The 26,829-nt window shown below is 48.9% G+C and overlaps 1 protein-coding gene across 1 annotated transcript; it reads right to left on the bottom strand.

Moving 5' to 3' along the window:
* NMUR1 (neuromedin U receptor 1) lies at positions 1-21,836 on the bottom strand. The gene is made up of 3 exons (XM_038748364.1): positions 21,703-21,836; positions 9,769-10,648; positions 1-1,438 (listed from the first exon to the last, which is right to left on the bottom strand). Exons 1-3 carry the CDS (start codon positions 21,778-21,780, stop codon positions 1,029-1,031), a joined length of 1,368 nt encoding a protein of 455 aa, XP_038604292.1. The 5' UTR covers positions 21,781-21,836; the 3' UTR covers positions 1-1,028.
* Positions 21,837-26,829: the final 4,993 nt, after the last annotated feature.

Raw genomic sequence — 26,829 nt, 5'->3', positions numbered from 1 at the left:
ATTTGCAATTTTATTTTAATTGAAGAGTTGCTCAGATCTTATATAAATAGCGAGCTATGTACACGTCATCATCATCATCCCCATCAATGGTATATATTGAGCGTTTACCGTGTGCAGAGCACTGTACTAAACACTTGGGAGAGTACAATACAACAGAGTTGGTAGATGCGTTCCTTTCAGGTGGCAGACAGAGAGCCAGACAAACAGACGGACCCAGACCACTGTACTAGAGAAGGGAGAGCGTGAAAGCAAGAAAGAGGAGGTGACCACAGAGAATCAAAATCAAAGGGAAACCCACGAAAGCAGACGGATGGATAGGTCAGAGAAGGAAAGAGGAAACAAGCGGCCAGGCAATCATGCGTACAGGGCAAGGGGAGAGAAAACCACAGTTTTCTTGGAATGGGGCCTCTCGTTGGGGATGATAGGCGTTTTATTGTGTGTGGCAGTGTTGTGAATATTTGGGGGGGGGGGGGGCTTAAAAAAACCTACAGTGTGTGATGGTGAGAATGCTGCTCACACTGCTTTTACAGGGCTGCAGAGAGTGTATGTGTGTGGGTGAGGGGGAAGTTGTCAGGGACAAGTTGGTGCTGGTGGGGAGAGTGAGGGTTGAAAGGATTGGTTCCACCTGAAATCCCTTTCAATAGGAAAGGCATCCTTTCAGAGGATGGGAGATGGGAGAGGCTAAAGATCCAACCTGAGCTTTTGCTACATGAAGCGGGGATATTTGGAGTGGAGACCGACAAGTTCTTCCTCTTGGGAAAAGACAGTTTTGAGTTCAGCTTCAGGAAAAAAAAAAAAAAAAAAGAAAAAACAACCTCTCTGAATCCTGCTCAGGAGAAGGTAGTTTCGGGCTCCCCCGCAAGCAAAGGCAGCTTGAGGCTTCCCTGGGGAGCGAGGGCAGTTTCAGGCTCCCCTGCAAGCAAAGACAGTTTCAGGCTCCCCTACAACAAAAGCAGTTTCAGATTTCCCGCAAACGAATGCAGTTTTGGGCTTCCTCCTGGGTCCGAGATGTTTCCAGACTCACCCCCTCAGGAGAAAGGGTCTTTAGGGTCCTCTTCCTCCTCCACAGGAGAAGGCTCCTGGTCTTGGCCCTCACCTTCAGTAAGGGGGAGGGCTCCTTGGCCCAGGAGTCCCAGCTCACACATTGTGCTGCGCGTGGTGGTCCGGGTCAGGCTGATAGAGGAGAGGTGGGTGGGTCCCTGACAGCCCCCACCCCTGTGGCAAAGGGCTTCCCGGAAGGTCTCTCGGAAGCGGCTGGACATGAGGCTGTAGAGCACCGGGTTGGTGGCTGAGCTGAGGTAGAAGAAGATGCCGGAGGCCACGTGCACATACTGGAAAGCCTGGATCAGCTCCTCGGTCCAGTGGGACACGAAGCTCCACATGAGGCGGTCAGTGTGGAATGGGGCCCAGCAGATCCCAAATACCACCACAAGCACGACTGTGGGGGACACAGAGGGGGAAGAGTCACCCTTAATTTTCTTTTAATGGTGTTTAAGCGCTTACTATGTGCCAGGCACTGTACTAAGCCCAAACTCATTCATTCATTCATTCAATCGTATTTATTGAGCCCTTACTGTGTGCAGAGCACTGTACCAAGCGCTTGGGAAGTACAAGTTGGCAATATATAGAGACGGTCCCTACCCAACAACGGGCTCACAGTCTAGAAGGGGGAGACAGACAACAAAACAAACCATATTAACAAAATAAAATAAATAGAATAGTAAATATGTGCAAGTAAAATAGAGTAATAAATCTGTACAATCATATATACAAGTGCTGTGGGGAGGGGAAGGAGGTAGAGTGGAGGGGATGGGGAAGGGGAGAGGAAGGAGGGGGCTCAGTATGGGAAGGGCCTCCTGGAGGAGGTGAGCTCTCAGTAGGGCTTTGAAGGGGGGAAGAGAGCTAGCTTGGCGGATGTGGGGAGGGAGGGTATTCCAGGCCAGGGGGGAGGACGGCGGGACAGGCGAGAACGAGGTACAGTGAGGAGGTTAGTGGCAGAGGAGCAGAGGGTGCGGGCTGGGCTGGAGAAGGAGAGAAGGGAGGTGAGGTAGGAGGGGGCGAGGTGATGGACAGCCTTGAAGCCGAGAGTGAGGAGTTTTTGTCCGATGCGTAGGTTGACTGGTAGCCACTGGAGATTTTTGAGGAGGGGAGTAACGTGCTCAGAGCGTTTCTGCACAGAGATGATCCGGGCAGTGGCGTGAAGTATAGACCGAAGTGGGGAGAGACAGGAGGATGGGAGATCAGAGAGGAGGCTGATGCAGTAATCCAGTCAGGATAGGATGAGAGATTGAACCAGCAGGGTAGTGGTTTGGATGGAGAGGAAAGGGCGGATCTTGGTGATGTTGTGGAGGTGAGACCAGCAGGTTTTGGTGACGGATTGGATGTGAGTGGTGAACGAGAGAGCGGAGTCGAGGATGACACCAAGGTTGCAGGCTTGTGAGACGGGAAGGATGGTAGTGCCGTCTACAGTGATGGGAAAGTCAAGGAGAGGGCAGGGTTTGGAGGCAAGATAAGGAGTTCAGTCTTGGACGTACTGAGTTTTAGATGGTGGGCACACATCCTGATGGAGATGTCCTGAAGGCAGGAGGAGACACGAGTCTGAAGGGAGGGAGAGAGAGCAGGGGCAGAGATGTAGATTTGGGTGTCATCAGTGTAGAGATGATAGTTGAAGCCATGGGAGCGCATGAGTTCACCAAGGGAATGAGTGTAGATCGAGAACAGAAGGAGACCGAGAACTGACCCTTGAGGAACCGCTACAGTAAGGGGATGGGAGGGGGAGGAGGAGCTTACTGAGAGCTCACCTCCTCCAGGAGGCCTTCCCAGACTGAGCCCCCTCCTTCCTCTCCTCCTCCTCCCCCTCCCCATCCCCATGCCTTACCTCCTTCCCCACCCCACAGCACCTGTATATATGTATATATGTTTGTACGTATTTATTACTCTTTTTATTTATTAATTTTATTTGTACATATTTATTCTATTTATTTTATTTTGTTCATATGTTTTGTTTTGTTTTGTTGTCTGTCTCCCCCTTCTAGACTGTGAGTCCGCAGTTGGGTAGGGACCGTCTCTATATGTTGCCAACTTGTACTTCCCAAGTGCTTAGTACAGTGCTCTGCACACAGTAAGCGCTCAATAAATACGATCAAATGAATGAATGAATGCGCCCGTAAAGGAGACTGAGAATGAACGACTGGAGAGATAACAGGAGAACCAGGAGAGGATGGGGTCTGTGAAGCCAAGGTTGGATAGCGTGTTGAGGAGAAGGGGGTGGTCCACAGTGTCGAACTAATCAGATTGGATACAATCCATGTCCCTCACGGGGCTCACAGTCTTAATCCCCATTTATAGATGTGGGAACTGAGGCACAGAGAACTTATGTAAACAAAAACTCCTCTCCATTGGCTTTAAAGCACTTAATTACCTTGCCCCCTCCTATCTCACCTTGCAACTTCGTACCACAACCCAGCCCACACACTTCACTCCTCTAATTCTAACCTTCTCACCGTACCTCCATCTCATCTATCTCGCCTCCGCCGACCTCTCATATCCATACCACTGGCCTGGAACGCCCTCCCTCCTCATATCAGACAGATAATTAGAGAAGCAGTATGGCTCAGTGGGAAAGAGCACGGGCTTTGGAGTCAGAGGTCATGGGTTCAAATCCCCGCTCTGCCACTTGTCAGCTGTGTGACTTTGGGCAAGTCACTTAACTTCTCTGTGCCTCAGTTCCCTCATCTGTAAAATGGGGATGAAGATTGTGAGCCCCACGTGGGACAACCTCATCACTTTGTATCCCCCCAGCGCTTAGAACAGTGCTTTGCACATAGTAAGCGCTTAATAAATGCCATTATTATTATTATTATTATTAGATAATTGCTGTCTCCCACTTCAAAGCCTTATTGAAGGCACATCTTCTCCAAGAAACCTTCCCTAAGCCCTCCTTTCCTCTTCTCCCACTCCCTCTTGCGCCTCACTTGCTCCTTCATTCATCCTCCCTCCCATCCCCATAGCACATAGGTATATATCTGTAATTTATTTATGTATTTATATTAATGTCTGTCTTCCCCTCTAGACTGTGAGCTTGTTGTGGGCAGGAATGTGTCTGTTGTTATATTGTACTCTCCCAAGCGCTTAGTACAGTGCTTTGCACACAGTAAGCTTTCAATAAATACGACTGAATGAGTGAATGAAGCGACAGAGCCGGGATTAGGACCCAGGACCTCGGACTCCCAGGCTTGGGCTCTATCCACTAGGCCACAATGTTCTCAAGCATGTCCCCTGAAACTTCTCCTTCCCCAGGAATCAATCAGTTAGACAGTGGCATTTATTAATTGCTTCCTGTGTGCCGAGCACTGAATGAAGCTCTGGGGAGAATATGATACAGTGCAGTTGGCAGACACCCCAGGACCAGTTTTAGAGATTGGTCAGGTGGGCGGCTGCCAATTTTCCGGGGCTGCTGATCGGGGCTGGGGTGGGGGAGAGCTGGTATGAGCCCCTCCCCGCCCCAAACTAAGAAGTCTGGGGCTCAGTGGGAGGTGCTGCAATCCCACCCCCAAAAGAAGCGGCCTCTGGATAAACTTGGAAGCAAAGCTGCGAGCCCAGGAAGGTTTCATCTCCAGCACAGCTGCACTGTCCCTGGACCTTCTTCCACCCTTCCTCATTCATTCATTCATTCATTCAGTCACATTTACTGAGCGCCTACTGCGTGCAAAGCACTTGTACTAAGTGTTTGGGAGAGTACAATACAACAATACAATTCCCCTAGTTCTCTCCTCTGCTAGTCCCCATATTTATTCCCTCCAGGTGCTCTGTGTTTCAGTTCCCTTGTATCATGGGCAAGTCACTTGACTTCTCTGTGCTTCAGTTCCCTCATCTGTAAAATGGGGATTAAGACTGTGAGCCCCCCATGGGACAACCTGATCACCTTGTAACCTCCCCAGCGCTTAGAACAGTGCTTTGCACATAGTAAGCGCTTGATAAATGCCATCATTATTATTATTATTATCACCCTTTGCTCATCTCCCCTCCCAGTCCCACAGCCCTTATGTCCATACTTGTCATTTATTTATTTATATTAATGTCTGTCTCCCCCTCTAGACTGTGTCTGTTTATTATGTTGTACTCTCCCAAGAGCTTAGTACAGTGCTCTGCACACAGTAAGAGCTCAATAAATACAATTGACTGACCCCCGTAGCCATTCCCCCATCTGTTCCGCTGTCACCCTGTCCTTGGTTTAGTGCTGTTACCTGACCTGTTGGCTTCCCCTCTATTTCTGGCCCTCCTCCCCACTCTCTCTGTATCTCCGTTTCCTGCTGCTGTCTCTTCCAGATTAGAGTTGCTTCACGGCTCCTCTCCCATAGATCTGCCAGCTTTTTATAATAATAATAATAATAATAATAATAATGATAACAATGGCATTTATTAAGCATTTACTATGTGCAAAGCACTGTTCTAAGCGCTGGGGAGGTTACAAGATCAGGTTGTCCGACAGGGAGCTCATAGTCTTAATCCCCATTTTACAGATGAGGGAACTGAGGCACAGAGAAGTGAAGTGACTTGCCCAAAGTCACACAGCTGACAATTGGCAGAGATGGGATTCAAACCCATGAAAGCTCTAGGCATGTTACTCCCCTCCTCAAAAATCTCCAGTGGCTACCAATCAACCTACCCATCAGTCAGAAACTCCTCACCCTCGGCTTCAAGGCTGTCCATCACCTCGCCCCCTCCTACCTCACCTCCCTTCTCTCCTTCTACAGCCCAGCCTGCACTGCCACCCTCCACTCCTCTGCCGCTTATCTCCTCACTGTGCCTCGTTCTCGCCTGTCCCACCGTCAACCCCCGGCCCACATCCTCCACCTGACCTGGAATGCCCTCCCTCCGCATATCCAACAAGCTAGCTCTCTTCCTCCCTTCAAAGCCCTACTGAGAGCTCACCTCCTCCAGGAGGCCTTCCCAGACTGAGCCTCCTCCTTCCTCTCCCCCTCCTCCCCCTCCCCATCTCCCCTGCCTTACCTCCTTCCCCTCCCCACAGCACCTGTATATATGTATATATGTTTGTACGTATTTATTACTCTATTTTATTTGTACATATATATTCTATTTCTTTTATTTTGTTAGTATGTTTTGTTTTGTTGTCTGTCTCCCCCTTGTAGACTGTGAGCCCACTGTTGGGTAGGGACCATCTCTATACATTGCCAACCTGTACTTCCCAAGCGCTTAGTACAGTGCTCTGCACACAGTAAGTGCTCAATAAATACAATTGAATGAATGAATGAATGACCCCTGACTCCAAAACCCATGCTCTTTCCACTGAGCCACGCTGCTTCTCTAACCTAACCTCTTCTCTTTTTCCTCCAACCTCTTCAGGGAGGGCCTGGGCCTCAGCCTGAACTTGGAGTGGTGGTTGTCATGAGAAACCTCCCCCTCACAGCAGTTTTGGGCTTTGGGTTTGTGGTGGACAAACCCATGTGATGCTCATGGGAAGGTGGCTGGCTAGGGAGCCAGGATGTCTGGATGCTATGCCTGAACTGCCCCTGCACTGATTTCCATGAGAGACCAATGGTCCAAGCCCCTTCCCAGAATTCAGTTTTCCCTTTTCTTAAAGGAGGTGTCCCACTTGGATGGAGATGGAGGAATAATCTCTAGAGTGCTTTGAGATTCCTGCTTCCAAGGCCCCATTTCAACTTTCTATTCAGCTCCTGTCAGCTCAAGAGCTGGGCCAGTTATATAGTGGGTCAGCTCTGAAGCAATGCCCTCCCCTCCTCCCCTCCTCTCTCAACCCCTTCCCTCCCTCTCCCCATGGGTCTTCTCACCTGATTAGACTGTGAGCCCACTGTTGGGTAGGGACTGTCTCTAGATGTTGCCAATTTGTACTTCCCAAGCGCTTAGTACAGTGCTCTGCACATAGTAAGCGCTCAATAAATACGATTGATGATGATGATGATGATGATTAGGGCCTCCTGACCACTTGGGTTTCCAGAAGGAAGCAAGCGGAGGAGTAGGATGAGGCATGTAGGATTTAGTCAGTCAGTCAATTGTATTTACTGAGCACTTACTGGGTGCACAGCACTGGACTAAGCGCTTGGGAGAGTACGATATAATAATAAACGGACACAATCCCTGACCACCACTAGCTTACAGTCTAGAAGGGGAGCCGGACATTAATATAACGAAAGAAATCACAGATATTGGCATTAGGGCTGTGGGGCTGGGAATGGGGATGAATAAAAGGAGCAAGTTAGGGTGATGTAGAAGGGAATGGGAGAAGAGTTCAGGAGTTCAGCTTTCTAATCTCCCGTTCAGGGGATCTGCCCACTGAAGGGAGCTGGGAACACAAACTAGGTGTCCCTCGGCTCCCTCTTCTACAGCGTCCTACAGTGGTTGTGGGAAGGAGGTAGAAGGGGCAGGGGTGACCCCATCTCTCGCTCTTCCCTTCACTTGGGGAGATTTCCCTCCCAGATAATAAACCTGACACTCCCACATCCCAGCACTCAGTAGCCATTCCTCCCGCCTCGTCCCCCGCTGATTCCGGCTCCGCTCCGCTGCGGTCCAGGATCTGCTCAGTATCCTCCCGGAATTCCTCCCAGAGCTCTGGGACAGGTGGAGCCCCTGCCAGATGCCAGCACGACATCGAAGGTTGTCCCATGCCAGGAGGAGAGTGCCACCCTCTCAACTCCCGCTCTGCCTGCCTTCTAGTATTGGTAGTAAAGGGTAGCAAATGCAGACGTGTGTGTGTGTTTGTGTGTGTGCATGTGTGTGTGTGTGTGCATGTGTGTGTGTGTGTGTGTGTGTTCATGTAAGCTCATTGTGGGCAGGGTATGTGTCTGTAATATTGCTATACTGTACTCCCCAAGTGCTTAGTATGGTGCTCTGCACACAATAAGCCCTCAATAAATTGAGTAAGCCCTCAATAAATTCAGTAAGCCCTCAATAAATACAATTGATTGATTGATTGATTGATTGACACAGACAATGTGATTCACCTCTTCTTCGTCCTGTCCATGGCTCTCCAACCCCCCCGCACATCTACCTGTCCCAATAAGTGCTCAATAAATATGATTGATTGATTAATTCATGCAGGTGTCGACTCAGCTTTTCCTCCTGTCCAATCTACACACACACCCGTCCCAACCTACAGAAACACACACTGACCCATCAGACACATATGTACCCCCTGTTACACACACTTGTATAGACACACACCACACAGTCAGTCAGTAAATCATATTTATTGAGCACTTGCTGTGTGCAGAGCACCGTACTAAACGCTTGGGAGAGTACAGAGAAGCAGCATGGCCCAGTGGATAGAGCAAGAACCTAGGAGTCAGAAGGACATGGGTTCTAATCCTGGCTCTGCAATTTGTCTGCTGTGTGACTTAGGGAAAATCACTTAATCTCTCTGTGCCTCATTACCTCATCTGTAAAATGGGGATTAAGACTGTGAGCCCCTATGTGGAACAGGGATTGTGTCCAACGTGAGTAGCTTGTACCTACCCCAGTGCTTAAAATAGTGCTGGACACATAGTAAGTGCTTAACAAATGCCCTCATTATTATTATTATTACAAAATAACAGACACCATCTAGACTGTGAGCTCATTGTGGGAATGGAATGTATCTGTTTGTTGTTATAGTACACTCTCCCAGGTGCTTACTACAGTGCTTTCCACACAGTAAGTGCTCAATTAATACAATTGAATGAATGGGCATTCCCTGCCCACAAGAAGCTTACAGTCTAGAGGGACTCACACACACACACACACACACACACACACACACACACACACACACACACACACACACACACACACACACACACACACACCCTCTACTCTTTCCCCCTGCCCACAATGAGCATTCAGTTATGAGGGACAGACACACACAGACAGACACACACACACACCCCTCTACCCTTTCCCTCTGCCCACAAGGAGCTTACAGGCAAAAGGGACAGACAAACACACACACACACACACACACACACACACACACACACAAATACCTCCCTCTACCCTTTCCCCCTGCCCACAATGAGCTTGCAGTCAAGAGGGACAGACACACACAGACAGACACACACACCCCTCTACCCTTTCCTCCTGCCCACAATGAGCTTACAGGCAAAAGGGACAGAAACACACACACACACACACACACACACACACACACACACACACACACACACACACACACACACACACACACACACACACACACACCCTCTACCCTTTCCCCCTGCCCACAAGGAGCTTACAGGCAAAAGGGACAGACACAGACAGACACACACACCCCTCTGCCCTTCCCCCCTGCCCACAATGAGCTCACAGTCAAGAGGGACAGACACACACAAACACACACCCCTCTACCCTTTCCCCCTGCCCACAAGGAGCTTACAGGCAAAAGGGACAGACACAGACACACACACCCCTCTACCCTTTCCCCCTGCCCACAATGAGCTTACAGTCAAGAGGGACAGAGACACACAAACACACACCCCTCTACCCTTTCCCCCTGCCCACAGTGAGCTTATAGTCAAGAGGGACAGACAGAAACACACACACCCCTCTACCCTTTCCCCCTGCTCACGGTGAGCTTACAGGTAAAAGGGGCAGCCACACACAGACCCCCCTCTACCCTTTCCCCCTGCCCACAAGGAGCTTACAATCAAGAGGGGACACACAGATGGACAAACAGGCGGACAGACACACCCCCCTCTACCCTTCCCCTTCCCCTCGGCTCTGCCCTGCCCACCTCAGGGGGCTGCCTCCACTTACAGAGCATCTTGGTGACCTGCCGACGGCGGGCCGCTTCCTGCCGCAGGCGGGCTCGGTGGAAGTCCCCCAGGCCAGCCCCGCCTGTGCCCCCGGCCTTGGCCTCCATCCCCTGCAGCAGCTTCTCCTGGCGCAGCTGCAGGCCGACGAACAGGTAGAGCACGCTGATGGTGGCCATGGGCAGGAAGAAGAAGAGCACGGTGGTCACCTGCACCACCACGTTGTAGATGGCCCGGGGCCGGATCAAGGTGCAGATGGTCGAGTCGGGCACCGTCCCCCAGCCCGGCACCTCCAGATCCTGCAGCCCGTGCAGGGCGGTGTTGGGCAGGGAGCAGAGCACCGCCAGGGCCCAGATGGCCCCGATGACCCGGCGGGCGTGCGTCCGGGTCACGGTGGACTTGGCTCTGAGCGGGTGCACCACGGCCACGTAGCGCTCCACGCTGAGGGCCGTGACGTTGAGCACGGAGGCCAGGCACACGGTCTCGAACAGCAGGATCTTGAAGTAGCAGCCGCCGGCCCCCAGCAAGAAAGGGTAGTTGCACCACATCTCGTACAGCTCCAGGGGCATGCCCAGGAGCAGCACCAGCAGGTCGGACACGGCCAGGCTGAGCAGGTAATAGTTGGTCGGGGAACGCATGGCCTTGTGCCGCAGGATGACCGCGCAGGTCAGGGCGTTGCCCGTGGCCCCCACGGCGAAGATCAGCAGGTAGGCGGCACACACCGGGGTGAAGAAGTTCGACTGCCGGGGCCCCAGGTACTTGATGCGTAGGTCCTCTGCGGTCAGGTTCAGGTCTTCGGGGCTAAGGGATCCCCAGGTCCCCCCGCTCGGCAGGGGGTCGCTCCCGTTGCCGGACCGGTTGGATCCAAGGAGCGGTGTCTGGGCCTGGGGGGAAGCCAGGGACCACAGGGACCGTTCGGTGAAAAGAGAGAGCATCTAGGTACTCCCTATTGACTGTCAGCCCCTTGTAGGCAGGGATCGTGTCTACCGATTCTATGGGATTGGACTTTCCCCGGAGCTTAGTACAGTGCTCTGCACACAATAATTGCTCAATAAATACCACTGATGGACTGATTACTCATCTGCCCAATCTAGTCTCAGCACCCTGGATCTTTGTCTTTCCTTTCCTACATTATTTCTACTTTTCTGATGCCCTTTTAGGTGACATATATATTGATCTCACCTAAAAGATCTATCATCTATCTATCTATCTATCTATCTATCTATCTATCTATCTATCTATCTCACCTTTGTGTAATAATGATGATTATGGTATTTAAGTGCTTACTATATGCCAAACACTATTCTAAGCACTGGGATAGATACAAGGTTGTCCATCACAGTCTTAATCCCCATTTTACAGATGAGGTAACTGAGGCACAGAGAAGTAAAGTGGATTGCCCAAGATCATACAGCAGACAAGTGGCAGAGCCGGGATTAGAACCCATATCCTCTGACTCCCAAGCCTGTGCTCTTTCCACTAAGCACACATATATATATATATATGTATATATATATATAATATTTTGGCCTCTTGTCCCCCTTTCAGCCCCCAACTCTCTTTTCTTTCAACTTGTCCTGGAGGGGAGTTGGGAGTAGGGTGAGGAGAAAGAGGACAAAGAAGCAGGAACAACCTGTCATATTGAGAAGGGTTGGGAAGGTATCTTCAGTCAAATCAAGGGACTGAGTACTGTCAAGATAAAGTCCTGGAGGTGTCCCAGAAGGAGCAACCACCCAATCTATAAACAGAAGCAATTTACCAAATGCAAGCAGTTTCGCTTGGCTGACGGCCCCATGAAATAACAATGCCTGTTTGGTGACATAGCAAGATCAATAGGCCCAGCAGTCCCTATCGTGGCAGGTTTGGGTAAAAAGAACTTTTTGGAAGTTTCGGTTTCTACCCATCTCCTGAATTTGTCTCCCCTTTTCCCCATTTGAGCCTGGATCCCTCTATTTCCTTCCACTATTCTTCCACTATTTGTCTCCCTACGGGACTCATGGCTTGTTTTCTGCCTGCCGCTTAAAACTCAAAGTGTATTCTTTATCCATCCTCCCTTCTTTCTAACTCCAACCCGATGCTCAGGAATATAAATTTCCTGCCTTTCTGTCTTTCCCGCAAGGCTCCCTCATCCAACAGCTGAGGTGTCCAATGCCATCCCATTCCCCATCAAAGTCTCTCCTTTTTTATTTGTATTGCTGTCTGTCTCCCGTCCTCATTGTGAGCAGGGATTGTTTCTCTTTATTGCTGTACGGTACTTTCCCAAGCACTTAGTACAGTGCTCTGCACACAGTAAGTGCTCAATAATTACGATTGGATGAATGAATGAATGAAAACAAAGTGGAGGGGGTTTGGAGAACCCAGAATGGTTCTCTCCTTTGTCAGAAATGTGACAGGAAGAGAGGTGATTGGCCTAGCATCAGCTCATTCCCCTAACCAGCCGCCACTCCCAGCCAGCTAATAATAATAATAATAATGATAATAATGATAATAATAGTACTTGTTAAGCCCTTACTATGTGCCAAGCACAGTTCTAAGCACTGGGGTAGATATAAGTTAAACAGGTTGGACATAGTCCCTGTCCCACATGGGGCTCATACTCTCAATCCCATTTTATAGATGAGGTAACTGAGACCCAGGAAGTTCATTCATTCATTCATCCATTCAATCATATTTATTGAGCACTTACTATCATCATCATCATCATCAATTGTATTTATTGAGCGCTTAACTATGTGCAGAGCACTGTACTAAGCACTTGGGAAGTACAAATTGGCAACATATAGAGACAGTCCCTACCCAACAGTGGGCTCACAGTCTAGAAGGAGGAGACAGACAACAAAACAAAACATATTAACAAAATAAAATAAATAGAATAGTAAATATGTACAAGTAAAATAAATAGAGTAATAAATCTGTACAAACATATATACAGGTGCTGTTGGGAGGGGAAGGAGGTGGGCGGGATGGGGAGGGGGAGAGGAAGGTGGGGGCTGAGTCTGGGAAGGCCTCCTGGAGGAGGTGAGCTCTCAGTAGGGCCTTGAAGGGAGGAAGAGAGCCAGCTTGGTGGATGTGGGGAGGGAGGGCATTCCAGGCCAGGGGGAGGGCGTGGGCCGGGGGTCAATCAATCAATCAATCGTATTTATTGAGAGCTTACTGTGTGCAGAGCACTGTACTAAGTGCTTGGGAAGTACAAGTTGGCAACATATAGAGACAGTCCCTACCCAACAGTGGGCTCACAGTCTAAAAGGGGGAGACAGAGAACAAAAATAAACATACTAACAAAATAAAATAAATAGAATAGATATGTACAAGTAAAATAAATAAATAAATAGAGCAATAAATATGTACAAACATATATACATATATACAGGTGCTGTGGGGAAGGGAAGGAGGTAAGATGGGGGGATGGAGGGGGGACGAGGGGGAGAGGAGGGAAGGGGCTCAGTCTGGGAAGGCCTCCTGGAGGAGGGTCGACAGTGGGACAGGCGAGAACGAGGCACAGTGAGGAGGTTAGCGGCAGAGGAGCAGAGGGTGGGGGCTGGGCTGTAGAAGGAAAGAAGTGAGGGGACGTAGGAGGGGGCAAGGTGATGGACAGCCTTGAAGCCAAGAGTGAGGACTTTTTGCCTGATGCATAGGTTGACTGGTAGCCACTGGAGATTTTTGAGGAGGGGAGTAACATGCCCAGAGCGTTTCTGCACAAAGATGATCTGGGCAGCAGCGTGAAGTATAGACTGAAGTGGGGAGAGACGGGAGGATGGGAGATCAGAGAGGAGGCTGATGCAGTAATCCAGTGGGGTTAGGATGAGAGATTGAATGAGCAGGGTAGCGGTTTGGATGGAGAGGAAAGGGCGGATCTTGGCAATGTTGCGGAGGTAAAACCGGCAGGTTTTGGTGACGGATTGGATGTGAGGGGTGAACGAGAGAGCGGAGTCGAGGATGACACCAAGATTGCGGGCTTGTGAGACGGGAAGGATGGTAGTGCCGTTAACAGTGATGGGAAAGTCAGGGAGAGGGCAGGGTTTGGGAGGGAAGATAAGGAGTTCAGTCTTGGACATATTGAGTTTTAGATGGCGGGCAGACATCCAGATGGAGATGTCTTGAAGGCAGGAGGAGACACGAGCCTGAAGGGAGGGAGAGAGAGCAGGGGCAGAGATGTAGATTTGGGTGTCATCAGCGTAGAGATGATAGTTGAAGCCGTGGGGGTGAATGAGTTCACCAAGGGAGTGAATATAGATGGAGAAGGGGACAAGGAACTGACCCTTGAGGAACCCCTACAGTAAGGGGATGGGAGGGGGAGGAGGAGCCCGCAAAAGAGACTGAGAATGAATGGCCAGAGAGATGAGGAGAACCAGGAGAGGACGGAGTCTGTGAAGCCAAGGTTGGATAGCGTGTTGAGGAGAAGGGGGTTGTCCACAGTGTCGAAGGCAGCTGAGAGGTCGAGGAGGATTAGGATAGAGTAGGAGCGATTGGATTTGGCAAGCAGGAGGTCATTGGTGACCTTTGTGAGCACAGTTTTGGTGGAATGTAGGGGACGGGAGCCAGATTGGAGAGGGTTGAGGGGAGAGTTGGCGTTGAGGAATTCAAGGCAGCAGGTGTAGACAACTCATTCAAGGAGTTTGGAAAGGAATGGTAGGAGGGAGATAGGGCGATAACTGGAAGGGAAGGTGGGGTCAAGAGAGGGTTTTTTTAGGATGGGGGAAACGTGGGCATGTTTGAAAGCAGAGGGGAAGGAACCAGTGGAGAGTGAGCCGTTGAAGATGGAAGTTAAGGAGGGGAGGAGGAACGGGGCGAAAGATTTCATAAGATGAGAGGGAATGGGGTCAGAAGCACAGGTGGCCAGAATAGCACTTTAGAGGAGGGAGGAGATCAATCAATCAATCAATCAATCATATTTATTGAGCGCTTACTATGTGCAGAGCACTGTACTAAGCGCTTGGGAAGTACAAATTGGCAACACATAGAGACAGTCCCTACCCAACAGTGGGCTCACAGTCTAAAAGGGGGAGACAGAGAACAGAACCAAACATACCAACAAAATAAAATAAATAGGATAGAAATGTTCAAGTAAAATAAATAAATAAATAAATAAATAAATAGAGTAATAAATATGTACAACCATATATACATATATACAGGTGCTGTGGGGAAGGGAAGGAGGTAAGATGGGGGGATGGAGAGGGGGACGAGGGGGAGATCTCATCTGAGGATACTGCTGGGCAGAATGGGAGAGTAGCGGAGAGAGTTGACAGCCGGGGGGTTGGAGAAGGGGGAGGAGTGACTTTGGGGAGCTCAGAACTGATGGAGTTAATTTTACTAATGAAGTAGGAGGCCAGATCGTTGGAGGTGAGGGAAGGAGGAGGGGGAGGAACAGGGGGCCTGAGAATGGAGTTAAATGTACTCGCCCAGGGCCATACAGCAGACAAGTGGAGGGACCAGGATTAGACCCCAGGTCCTTCTGACTCCCAGGCCGGTGCTCTATTCACTAAACCACACTGTTTCACTCTCTTCCCTCTCCTCCAGAGGGAAGTTTGCCCTGGAGGCTTACCTGGTAGCTTCCCCCTACCCTACTGCCAACCCCTGATACTGTACCAGAGGAAAGCTTCCCTCCTGGGTCCCCCCAGCATTATTAGTCCCAGGCCTGACTTGGCTAGCAGGACACTTAGTTACTTAATTATTTTCCCAAATTCCAGGAGCCATGGCCTTGGGTCAACTCCTCCCCACCCCTTTTTCCAGATCTAACACTCTCCACTTAGCTCTGAAAGCTCTGACCCCCTCCTCCCCTCCTCTCACAGTTCAGGTTCCAAGGCTCCTTGCAGCCCACAGAGCAGCCCCCTCAGATCCAGGAGGCAGCCACCTCAGGGCCCACCGTCAGGGTGGGCAGCGGCTGGAAATCCGAGAGCATCCAGCCTCCCTCTGCCCAAAAACAAAGTGCGGCCAGGGTTAACATGATCTGGGACAAGGGAGAAATTATCTAGGTTTGGGGGGAAGAGTTCAGGTGGGTTTTAGCCATGACATCATGTGAAACCTCAAGGAGCTGTGGATTTTTCTAGATCTCAGGGCAGCAAACATCCAAAGCATCCAGGTCCAAGCCTACGCCCCACAACCTAGAACAGTAATGATGACACAGTCTAATTAAGGATTAAGGACCCTACCTCCTAGGGGCTCAGCCAGACCCTTCTCAGCTCACCTTCTTAGCTGTCTGGTGGCAACCCTGTCAAAGGAGGCCCCGTGGGGATTAGGGTCTCCATTTCACAGGCTCAGAACAATGATCAGTGTCCATCTCCCCTCCCCATTCTCCTCTTCCCCTCTCCCGCCCCCGCCTCGGCCCTGTGGTTTGGCTCCTTGAAATCTGGCATCCAGAACGACGGGTCTGTGGTTGGCACATAGTAAGCGCTTAACAAGTATTATTATAATTATTATTATTATTAGACAGCTGGCTGGGAGGGGCGGCAGGTTAGGGGAAAGAGCTGATGCCAGGCCAGTCACCTCTCTTCCTCGGGCACATTTCTGACAAAGGAGAGAGCATTCTGGGCATTCTGGGTTCTCCAAACCCCCTCCACTTTGTGGTATTTGTTAAGCGCTTACTACATGCCAGGCACTGTACTAAGCACTGGGGTGGATACAAGCAAATTGGGTTGGGTACAGTCCCTGTCCCACATAAGGGGTCACAGTCTTATTCCCTGTTTTACAGATGACATAACTAAGGCACAGAGAAGTGAAGTGACTTGCCTAACATCACACAGTGGACAAGTGGCACAGCAGGGATTAGAATTCATGACTTTCTGATTTCCAGGCCCACCCACTATCTACTACACTATGCTGCTTCCCCTTTCCCTAGAGGGGTTTGGAACCAGGCCTGTGTGTGCTTTAGGGGGCTGGGAAATCAGCCCTCTTTACCATGAGCTCCCCCTCCCCCACCCACCTTACCTCCTTCCCCTCCCCAAAGCACCTGTATATATATATATATATATGTTGGTACGTACTTATTACTCTATTTATTTATTTGTACATATTTATTCTATTTATTTTATTTTGTTAATATATTTTGTTTTGTTGTCTGTCTCCCCCTTCTAGACTGTGAGCCCGCTGTTGGGTAGGGACCGTCTCTATATGTTGCCAACTTGTACTTCCCAAACGCTAGTACAGTGCTTTGCACACAGTAAGTGCTCAATAAATACAATTGAATGAATGTGAGCAGGGATTGTCTGTATTGTACTTCCCCAAGCGCTTAGTACAGTGCTCTACACACAGTAAGCACTCAATAAATACAATTGAATGAGTCCAGCCCTCGCCTGGACCTCCGCAGGCCCTGGTTGTGGGGTAATGCAAACTCTTGCCCTGGGCAATTCTGAGTCAAGGTTGGCCAGGGGTTCACCAGAACCTCTCTGGCAGAACCCTTTGCAATAATAATAATGATAATGATAGCATTTATTAAGCACTTACTATGTGCAAAGCACTTAGGTTACAAAGTGATCAGGTTGTCCCACGGGGGGCTCACAGTCATCATCCCCATTTTACAGATGAGGTAACTGAGGCTCAGAGAAGTGAAGTGACTTGCCCAAAGTCAAACAGCGGACAAGTGGTGGAGCCGGCATTTGAACCCATGACCTCTGACTCCAAAGCCCGGGCTCTTTCCACTGAGCCCATGCTGCTTCTCTCCACCCTCACCCCCTGACACAAGTTGAGCCAGACTCCCAGACTGAGCCCCCCTTTTCCTTTGCTCCCTCTCCCCTCTCCATCGCTCCGACTCCCTCCCTCTGCTCTACCCCCCTCCCCACCCCACAGCACTTGTGTATATATGTATGTGTATATCTATAATTCTATTTATTTTATTAATGATGTATATATCTATAATTCTATTTATTTATATTGATGCTATTGACGCCTGTCTACTTGTTTTGGTTTGTTGTCTGTCTCCCCCTTCTAGACTGTGAGCCCGTCGTTGGGTAGGGATTGTCTCTATCTGTTGCCAAATTATACTTTCTAAGCGCTTAGTATAGGGCTCTGCACACAGTAAGCGCTCAATAAATGTGATTGAAAGAATGAATGAATCGTATTTATTGAGTGCTCACTGTGTGCAGAGCCCCGTTTTAAGCGTTTGGAAAGGACAATTCGGCAACAGGTAGTGACAATCCCTACCCAAAGACGGGCTTACAGTCTAGAAGGCGGGAGACAGACAACAAAACAAAACAAGTAGACAGGCATCAATAGCATCAAAATAGATAAATAGAATTATAGATCAATCAATCAATCAATCAATCGTATTTATTGAGCGCTTACTGTGTGCAGAGCACTGTATTAAGCGCTTGGGAAGTACAAGTTGGCAACACATAGAGACAGTCCCTACCCAACAGTGGGCTCACAGTCTAAAAGATATATATAATAGATATATAGATAGATAGATAGATAGATACACATCAGTAACCTAATAAATAGAATAATAAATATGTACAAATATACACAAGTGCTGTGGGGTGGGGGGTAGAGCAGAGGGAGGGAGTCGGGGCGATGGGGAGGGGAGGAGGAGCAGAGGAAAAGGGGGGGCTCAGTCTGGGAAGGCCTCCTGGAGGAGGTGAGCTCTCGTAGGGCTTTGAAAGGAGGAAGAGATTGAATGAATGAATGAATGAATGAATGACCCCCTTCTTCGTCCACCCCGGTCGCTGTCCGACTCTGAATTGTGCTTTCCAAGCGCTTAGTTCAGTGCTCTGCACACAGTAAGCGCTCAATAAATACGATTGAATGAATGAATGAATGAATAAAAGAATGACCTTCTTCGTCCACCCCGGCCGCTGTCCGACTCGGAACTGTACTTTCCAAGCGCTTAGTACAGTGCTCGGCGCACAGTAAGCGCTCGATAAATTCATTCAATCGTATTTATTGAGCGCTTACTGTGCGCCGAGCACTGTACTAAGCGCTTGATAAATACGATTGAACGAATGAAGGAAGGAATGACCCCTCTCCTCTCCCTAACTCACCTCCCTCTTGGCCCTCAGATCCCTGCCCCATCGCCCAGGAATCCATGGGACCCCCAAAGTGGGACCCCCAAACTCCCCAGCACCGGCCCCCGGAGTCCCAAACTCTGCGGGGTCCCGAAATCCTCAGCATCCCCTGCCCTCCAAACTCCCACTGATCAGCTGTGGGACTTAGGGCCAGTCACTTCACTTCTCAGGGCCTCAGTTGCCTCATCTGTAAAATGGGGATTTAATAATAATAATAACAATAATAATAATGATGATGGTATTTGCTAAGCGCTTACTATGTGCCAAGCACTGTTCTAAGCGCTGGGGTAGATACAAGGTAATCAGGTTGTCCCACGTGGGGCTCACAGTCTTAATCCCCATTTTATAGATGAGGTCGCTGAGGCACAGAGAATAATCATTTTGTTGTCTGTCTCCCCCTTCTAGACTGTGAACCCGTTGTTGGGTAGGGACCGTCTCTATATGTTGCCGACTTGTACTTCCCAAGCGCTTAGCCAGTGCTCTGCACACAGTGAGCGCTCAATAAATACGACTGAATGAACGGACAAATGAATGAACAATAATAATAATAATGGTATTTGTTACACACTTACTATGTGCGAAGCACTAAGTGAAGTGATTTGCCCAAAGTCACACAGCTGACAAGAGGCGGAGCCGGGACTAGAACCCATGCATCAATCAATCAATCAATCAATCGTATTTATTGAGCGCTTACTGTGTGCAGGGCACTGTACTAAGCGCTTGGGAAGTACAAGTTGGCAACATATAGAGACAGTCCCTACCCAACAGTGGGCTCACAGTCTAAAAGGGGGAGACAGAGAACAAAACCAAACATACTAACAAAATAAAATAAATAGACGACCTCTGACTCCCAGGACAACCTAATTACCTTTTCATTCATTCATTCATTCATTCATTCAATCGTATTTATTGAGAGCTTATTGGGTGCAGAACACTGGACTAAGCGCTTGGAAAGTACAAGTTGGCAACATACAGAGACGGTCCCTACCCAACAACGGGCTCACAGTCTAGAAGGGGGAGACAGGCAACAAAACAAAACATGTGGACAGGTGTCAAGTTATCAGAATAAATAGAAGTAAAGCTAGATGCACATCATTAACAAAATAAATAGAATAGTACCTTGTATCCCCCCCAACGCTTAGAGCAATGCTCAGCACAGAGTAAACGCTTGACAAATGCCATCATCATCATCATTATATATGTTTGTACACATTTATTACTCTATTTTACTTGTACATATTTACTATTCTATTTATTTTATTTTGTGAATATGTTTTGTTTTGTAGTCTGTCTCCCCCTTCTAGATTGTGAGCCCGCTGTTGGGTAGGGACCGTCTCCATATGTTGCCAACTTGTACTTCCCTAGCGCTTAGTACGGTGCTCTGCACACAGTAAGTGCTCAGTCAATACGACTGAATGATCAAGCGCTTAGTACGGTGCTCTGCACACAGTAAGTGCTCAATCAATACGGTTGAATGCATGATCATTCAATCGTATTGATTGAGTGCTTACTGTGTGCAGAGCACCGCACTAAGCGCTTGGGAAGTATAATCAATCAATTAATCGTATTTATTGAGCGCTTACTGTGTGCAGAGCACTGTACTAAGCGCTTGGGAAGTACAAGTTGGCAACATATAGAGACAGTCCCTACCCAACAGTGGGACTGGGCTCACAGTCCCTACACAGTCTTTGTACATATTTATTACTCTATTCATTTATTTATTTATCTTACTTGTACATATCTATTCTATTTATTTTATTTTGTTACTATGTTTGGTTTAGTTCTCTGTCTCCCCCTTCTAGACTGTGAGCCCACTGTCTCACAGTCCCTACACAGTCTTTGTACATATTTATTACTCTATTTATTGATTGATTTATCTTACTTGTACATATCTATTCTATTTATTTTATTTTGTTAGTATGTTTGGTTTTGTTCTCTGTCTCCCCCTTCTAGACTGTGAGCCCACTGTCTTACAGTCCCTACACAATCTTTGTACATATTTATTACTCTATTTATCTTACTTGTACATTTCTATTCTATTTATTTTATTTTGTTAGCATGTTTGGTTTTGTTCTCTGTCTCCCCCTTCTAGACTGTGAGCCCACTGTTAGGTAGGGACCGTCTCGATATGCTGCCAACTTGTACTTCCCAAGCGCTTAGTACAGTGCTCTGCACACAGTAAGCGCTCAATAAATATGATTGAATGAATGTTGGGTAGGGACCGTCTCTATATGTTGCCAACTTGTACTTCCCAAGTGCTTAGTACAGTGCTCTGCACACAGTAAGCGCTCAATAAATACGATCGATTGATTGATAGATTACAAGTTGGCAACATATAGAGACGGTCCCTACCCAACAGTGGGCTCACAGTCTAAAAAAAAGTAGAAGTGGGCAACGGATAGAGACGGTCCCTTCCCAACCGTAAGGACCGTCCAGAGATGCCGGACCGGTGAGCCGGGGGTGGGCAATCAATCACTCAATCATCATCATCATCATCAATCGTATTTATTGAGCGCTTACTGTGTGCAGAGCACTGTACTAAGCGCTTGGGAAGTACAAATTGGCAACATATAGAGACAGTCCCTACCCAACAGTGGGCTCACAGTCTAAAAGGGGGAGATAGAGAACAAAACCAAACATACTAACAAAATAAAATAAATAGAACAGATATGTACAAGTAAAATAAATAAATAGAGTAATAAATATGTACAAACATATATACATATATACAGGTGCTGTGGGGAAGGGAAGGAGGTAAGATGGGGGGGATGGAGAGGGGGACGAGGGGGAGAGGAAGGAAGGGGCTCAGTCTGGGAAGGCCTTCTGGAGGAGGTGAGCTCTCAGTAGGGCCTTGAAGAGAGCTAGCTCAATCATATTTACTGAGCGCTTACTGTGTGCAGAGCACTGTACTAAGCGCTTGTGCAGGGGGATGCACTCACCATGCTGCTTCGGCTGGCACCTCGGCGGCCCTGCCCGGCTTCCTCCGTGGCCCCGAGGCGGCTGGGCAGTGCGGGCATCTGGACCGTCCTCGAGGCTTCTGGTAGAGTGGAGCGGACGGGACCGGCTAATCCGAGGCTGGTGACCCCCGCCCCCCGACCCGTTGTTGGGGAGGGCCCGTCTCTATCTGTTGCCGCGCTGTGCTCTCCCGAGCGCTTAGTGCAGTGCTGTGAATACAGCCCGCACCCTCCGCTCCTCCGCCGCTAATCTCCTCACCGTACCCCGTTCTCGCCTGTCCCGCCATCGACCCCCGGGCCCGGAATGCCCTCCCTCTGCCCCTCCGCCAAGCTAGCTCTCTTCCTCCCTTCAAGGCCCTACTGAGAGCTCACCTCCTCCAGGAGGCCTTCCCAGACTGAGCCCCCTCCTTCCTCTCCCCCATCCCTCTCTCCATCCCCCCATCTTACCTCCTTCCCTTCCCCACAGCACCTGTATATATGTATGTACATATTTATTACTCTATTCATTTTTTATTTATTTATTTATTTTACTTGTACATATCTATTCTATTTATTACTCTATTTATTTATTTATTTATTTATTTTACTTGGACATATCTATTCTATGTATTTTATTTTGTTAGTATGTTTGGTTTTGGTTCTCTGCCTCCCCCTTTTAGACCGTGAGCCCGCTGTTGGGTAGGGACCGTCTCTATATGTTGCCAATTTTGTACTTCCCAAGCGCTTAGTACAGTGCTCTGCACACAGTAAGCGCTCAATAAATACGATTGATGATGATGATGAACGGTCACCGTGGCACGTGGGCCCGTTGGCCGGACGCCCGCCCGCCTGCCGGTGCCTTAGGGGTCCACCAGGGGGCGCTGCGGAGCCACGAGACCGCCCCCCCCCCCCCCCCGCACGCGGGCACGCGCCGACACGGGCACGCGCCGGCCCTTCCTCCCCTTGGACCAGGAGCATCCTACACCTTTCCCGACACAGCAACACCCAGGGACCCCCAAACAGGCACCCCTCAGACCTAGCCCACGCAGGAACACCCCTCCCCACCCCCCCAACCCTCCTTTCTTTTGATCTTCCAACACTGACAATAATAATAATATCAATCAATCAATCGTATTGATTGAGCGCTTACTGTGTGCAGAGCACTGGACTAAGCGCTTGGGACCCAACCAGGGACACAACCAGGGCCTGCGGGGGTCCAGGCGAGGGCTGGACTCATTCAATCGTATTTATTGAGTGCTTACTGTGTGTAGAGCACTGTACTAAGCGCTTGGGGAAGTACAATACAGACAATCCCTGCTCACGTTCATTCATTCATTCAATCGTATTTATTGAGCGGTTACTGCGTGCAGAGCACTGGACTAAGCGCTTGGGAAGTACAAGTTGGCAACAGATAGAGACAGTCCCTACCCAACAGTGGGCTCACAGTCTAGAAGGGGAGAGACAGAGAACATAAACCAAACACATTAACAAAATAAAATAAATAGGATAGATTTGTATAAGTAAAATAGAGTAATAAATATGTACAAACACATATTCATATATACAGGTGCTGTGGGGAAGGGAAGGAGGTAAGGCCAGGGGGAATGAAGAGGGGGACGAGGGGGAGAGGAAGGAGGGGACTCAGTGTGGGAAGGCCTCCTGGAGGAGGTGAGCTCTCAGTAGGGCCTTGAAGGGAGGAATCAACAATCAATCAATCAATCGTATGTATTGAGCGCTTACTGTGTGCAGAGCACTGTACAAAGCACTTGGGAAGTCCAAGTTGTTGGCAACAGATAGAGACGGTCCCTACCCAACAGTGGTCTCACAGTCTAGAAGGGGGGAGACAGAGAACAAAGCCAAACGTATTAACAAAATAAAATAAATAGGATAGATATGTACAAGTAAAATAAATAGAGTGATAAATATGTACAAACACATATACATATATACAGGTGCTGTGGGGAAGGGAAGGAGGTAAGGCGGGGGGATGGAGAGGGGGACGAGGGGGAGAGGAAGAGGGGGCTCAGTGTGGGAAGGCCTCCTGGAGGAGGTGAGCTCTCAGTAGGGCCTTGAAGGGAGGAATCAATCAATCAATCAATTGTATTTATTGAGCGCTTACTGTGCTAAGTGCTTGGGAAGTACAAGTTGGCAACATATAGAGACGGTCCCTACCCAACAGTGGGCTCACAGTCTAGAAGGGGGAGACAGAGAACAAAGCCAAACGTATTAACAAAATAAAATAAATAGGATAGGTATGTACAAGTAAAATAAATAGAGTAATAAATATGCACAAACACATATACATATATACAGGTGCTGTGGGGAAGGGAAGGAGGTATGGCAGGGGGGATGGGGAGGGGGAAAGGAAGGAGGGGGCTCAGTGTGGGAAGGCCTCCTGGAGGAGGTGAGCTCTCAGTAGGGCCTCGAAGGGAGGAAGAGAGCTAGCGTGGCGGATGGGCAGAGGGAGGGCATTCCAGGCCCGGGGGATGACATGGGCTGAGGGTTGATGGCGGTACAGGCGAGAACGAGGATAATAATAATAATAATGATGATGGCATTTGTTAAGCGCTTACTATGTGCAGAGCCCTGTTCTAAGTGCTGGGGAGGATACCAGGTGATCATGTTGTCCCACGTGGGGCTCACAGTCTTCATCCCCATTTTACGGATGAGGGAACTGAAGCATTCAATCGTAATAATAATAATAATGGCATTTATTAAGCACTTACTATGTGCAGAGCACTGTTCTAAGCGCTGGGGAGGATACAAGGTGATCAGGTTGCCCCACGTGGGGCTCACAGTCTTCATCCCCATTTTACAGATGAGGGAACTGAAGCATTCAATCGTAATAATAATAATAATGATGACATTTATTAAGCACTTACTATGTGCAGAGCACTGTTCTAAGCGCTGGGGAGGATACAAGGTGATCAGGTTGCCCCACGTGGGGCTCACAGTCTTCATCCCCATTTTACAGATGAGGGAACTGAAGCATTCAATCGTAATAATAATAATAATGATGACATTTATTAAGCACTTACTAATAATACTAATAATGACATTTATTAAGTGCTTACTATGTGCAAAGCACTGTTCTAAGCACTGGGGAATTTACAAGGTGATCAGGTTGTCCCACGTGGGGCTCACAGTCTTGATCCCCATTTTACAGTGGAGGGAACTGAGGCCCAGAGAAGTGAAGTGACTTGCCCAAAGTCACACAGCTGACAAGTGGCAGAGCTGGGATTTGAACCGATGACCTCTGACTTCAAAGCCCGGGGTCATTCCGCTGAGCCACGCTGCTAAGCACTGTTCTGAGCGCTGGGGAGGTTACACAGTGATCAGGTTGTCCCACGTGAGGCTCACAGTCTTCATCCCCATTTTACAGATGAGGGAATTGAAGCATTCAATCGTAATAATAATAATAATAATGGCATTTATTAAGCACGTACTATGTGCAAAGCACTGTTCTGAGCGCTGGGGAGGATACCAGGTGATCAGGTTGTCCCACATGGGGCTCACAGTCTTCATCCCCATTTTACAGATGAGGGAACTGAAGCATTCAATCCTCAAAAATCTCCAGTGGCTACCAATCAATCTGCGCATCAAGGCAGAAACTCCTCACCCTGGGCTTCAAGGCTGTCCATCCCCTCGCCCCCTCCTACCTCACCTCCCTTCTCTCCTTCTCCAGCCCAGCGCGCACCCTCCGCTCCTCCGCCGCTAATCTCCTCACCGGGCCTCGTTCTCGCCTATCCCGCCATCGACCCCGGCCCACGTCCTCCCCCGGGCCTGGAATGGCCTCCCTCTGCCCCTCCGCCAAGCTAGCTCTCTTCCTCCCTTCAAGGCCCTGCTGAGAGCTCACCTCCTCCAGGAGGCCTTCCCAGACTGAGCCCCCTCCTTCCTCTCCCCTTCCCCATCCCCCCTGCCCTACCTCCATCCCCTCCCCACAGCATCTGTATATGTTTGTACAGATTTATTACTCTATTTATTTTACTTGTACATATTTACTATTCTATTTATTTTATTTTGTTAATATATTTTGTTTTGTTGTCTGTCTCCCCCTTCTATCATCATCATCAATCATATTTATTGAGCACTTACTGTGTGCAGAGCACTGTACTAAGTGCTTGGGAAGTACAAATTGGCAACATATAGAGACAGTTCCTACCCAACAGTGGGCTCACAGTCTAAAAGGGGGAGACAAAACCAAACATACTAACAAAATAAAATAAATAGAATAGATATGTACAAGTAAAATAAATAAATAAATAAATAGAGTAATAAATATGTACAAACATATATACATATATACAGGTGCCGTGGGGAAGGGAAGGAGGTAAGATGGGGGGATGGAGAGGGGGACGAGGGGGAGAGGAAGGAAGGGGCTCAGTGTGGGAAGGCCTCCTGGAGGAGGTGAGCTCTCAGCAGGGCCTTGAAGGGAGGAAGAGAGCTACCTTGGCGGATGGGCAGAGGGAGGGCATTCCGGGCCCGGGGAAGGACGTGGGCCGGGGGTCGATGGCGGGACAGGCGAGAGCGAGGTACGGTGAGGAGATTAGTGGTGGAGGAGCGGAGGGTGCGGGCTGGGCAGTAGAAGGAGAGAAGGGAGGTGAGGTAGGAGGGGGCGAGGGGATGGACAGCCTTGAAGCCCAGGGTGAGGAGTTTCTGCCTGATGTGCAGATTGTAAGCCTGTTGTTGGGTAGGGACCGTCTCTATGTGTTGCCAACTTGTACTTCCCAAGCGCTTAGTACAGTGTTCTGCACACAGTAAGCGCTCAATAAATATGAATGAATGAATGAATGAATGAATGAATGAACTTCTCTGGGTCTCAGTTACCTCATCTGTAAAATGGGATTGAGAGTATGAGCCCCATGTGGGACAGGGACTATGTCCAACCTGTTTAACTTATATCTACCCCAGTGCTTAGAACTGTGCTTGGCACATAGTAAGGGCTTAATAAGTACTATTATTATTATTATTATTATTAGAGAGCTAGCTGGAAGTGGCGGCTGGTTAGGGGAATGAGCTGATGCTAGGCCAATCACCTCTCTTCCTGTCACATTTCTGACAAAGGAGAGAGCCATTCTGGGTTCTCCAATCAATCAATCAATCAATCAATCGTATTTATTGAGCGCTTACTGT

The sequence above is a fragment of the Tachyglossus aculeatus genome, chromosome 1 (assembly GCF_015852505.1).
Source record: "Tachyglossus aculeatus isolate mTacAcu1 chromosome 1, mTacAcu1.pri, whole genome shotgun sequence".
NCBI classification, from domain to species: Eukaryota; Metazoa; Chordata; class Mammalia; order Monotremata; family Tachyglossidae; genus Tachyglossus; species Tachyglossus aculeatus.
This window is presented reverse-complemented; position numbering and strand designations above follow the sequence as displayed.

Bases quoted from the DNA above. Each gene is read 5' to 3' on its own strand.
- NMUR1 (XM_038748364.1), bottom strand. From the start codon at position 21,780: ATGCCCGCACTGCCCAGCCGCCTCGGGGCCACGGAGGAAGCCGGGCAG. The intron at 10,649-21,702 runs GTGAGTGCATCC...GCTTCCCCCCAG, and splicing joins GTGCCAGCCGAAGCAGCATG to GCCCAGACACCGCTCCTTGG. The intron at 1,439-9,768 runs GTAAGTGGAGGC...TGTCCCCCACAG, and splicing joins GCAGGTCACCAAGATGCTCT to TCGTGCTTGTGGTGGTATTT.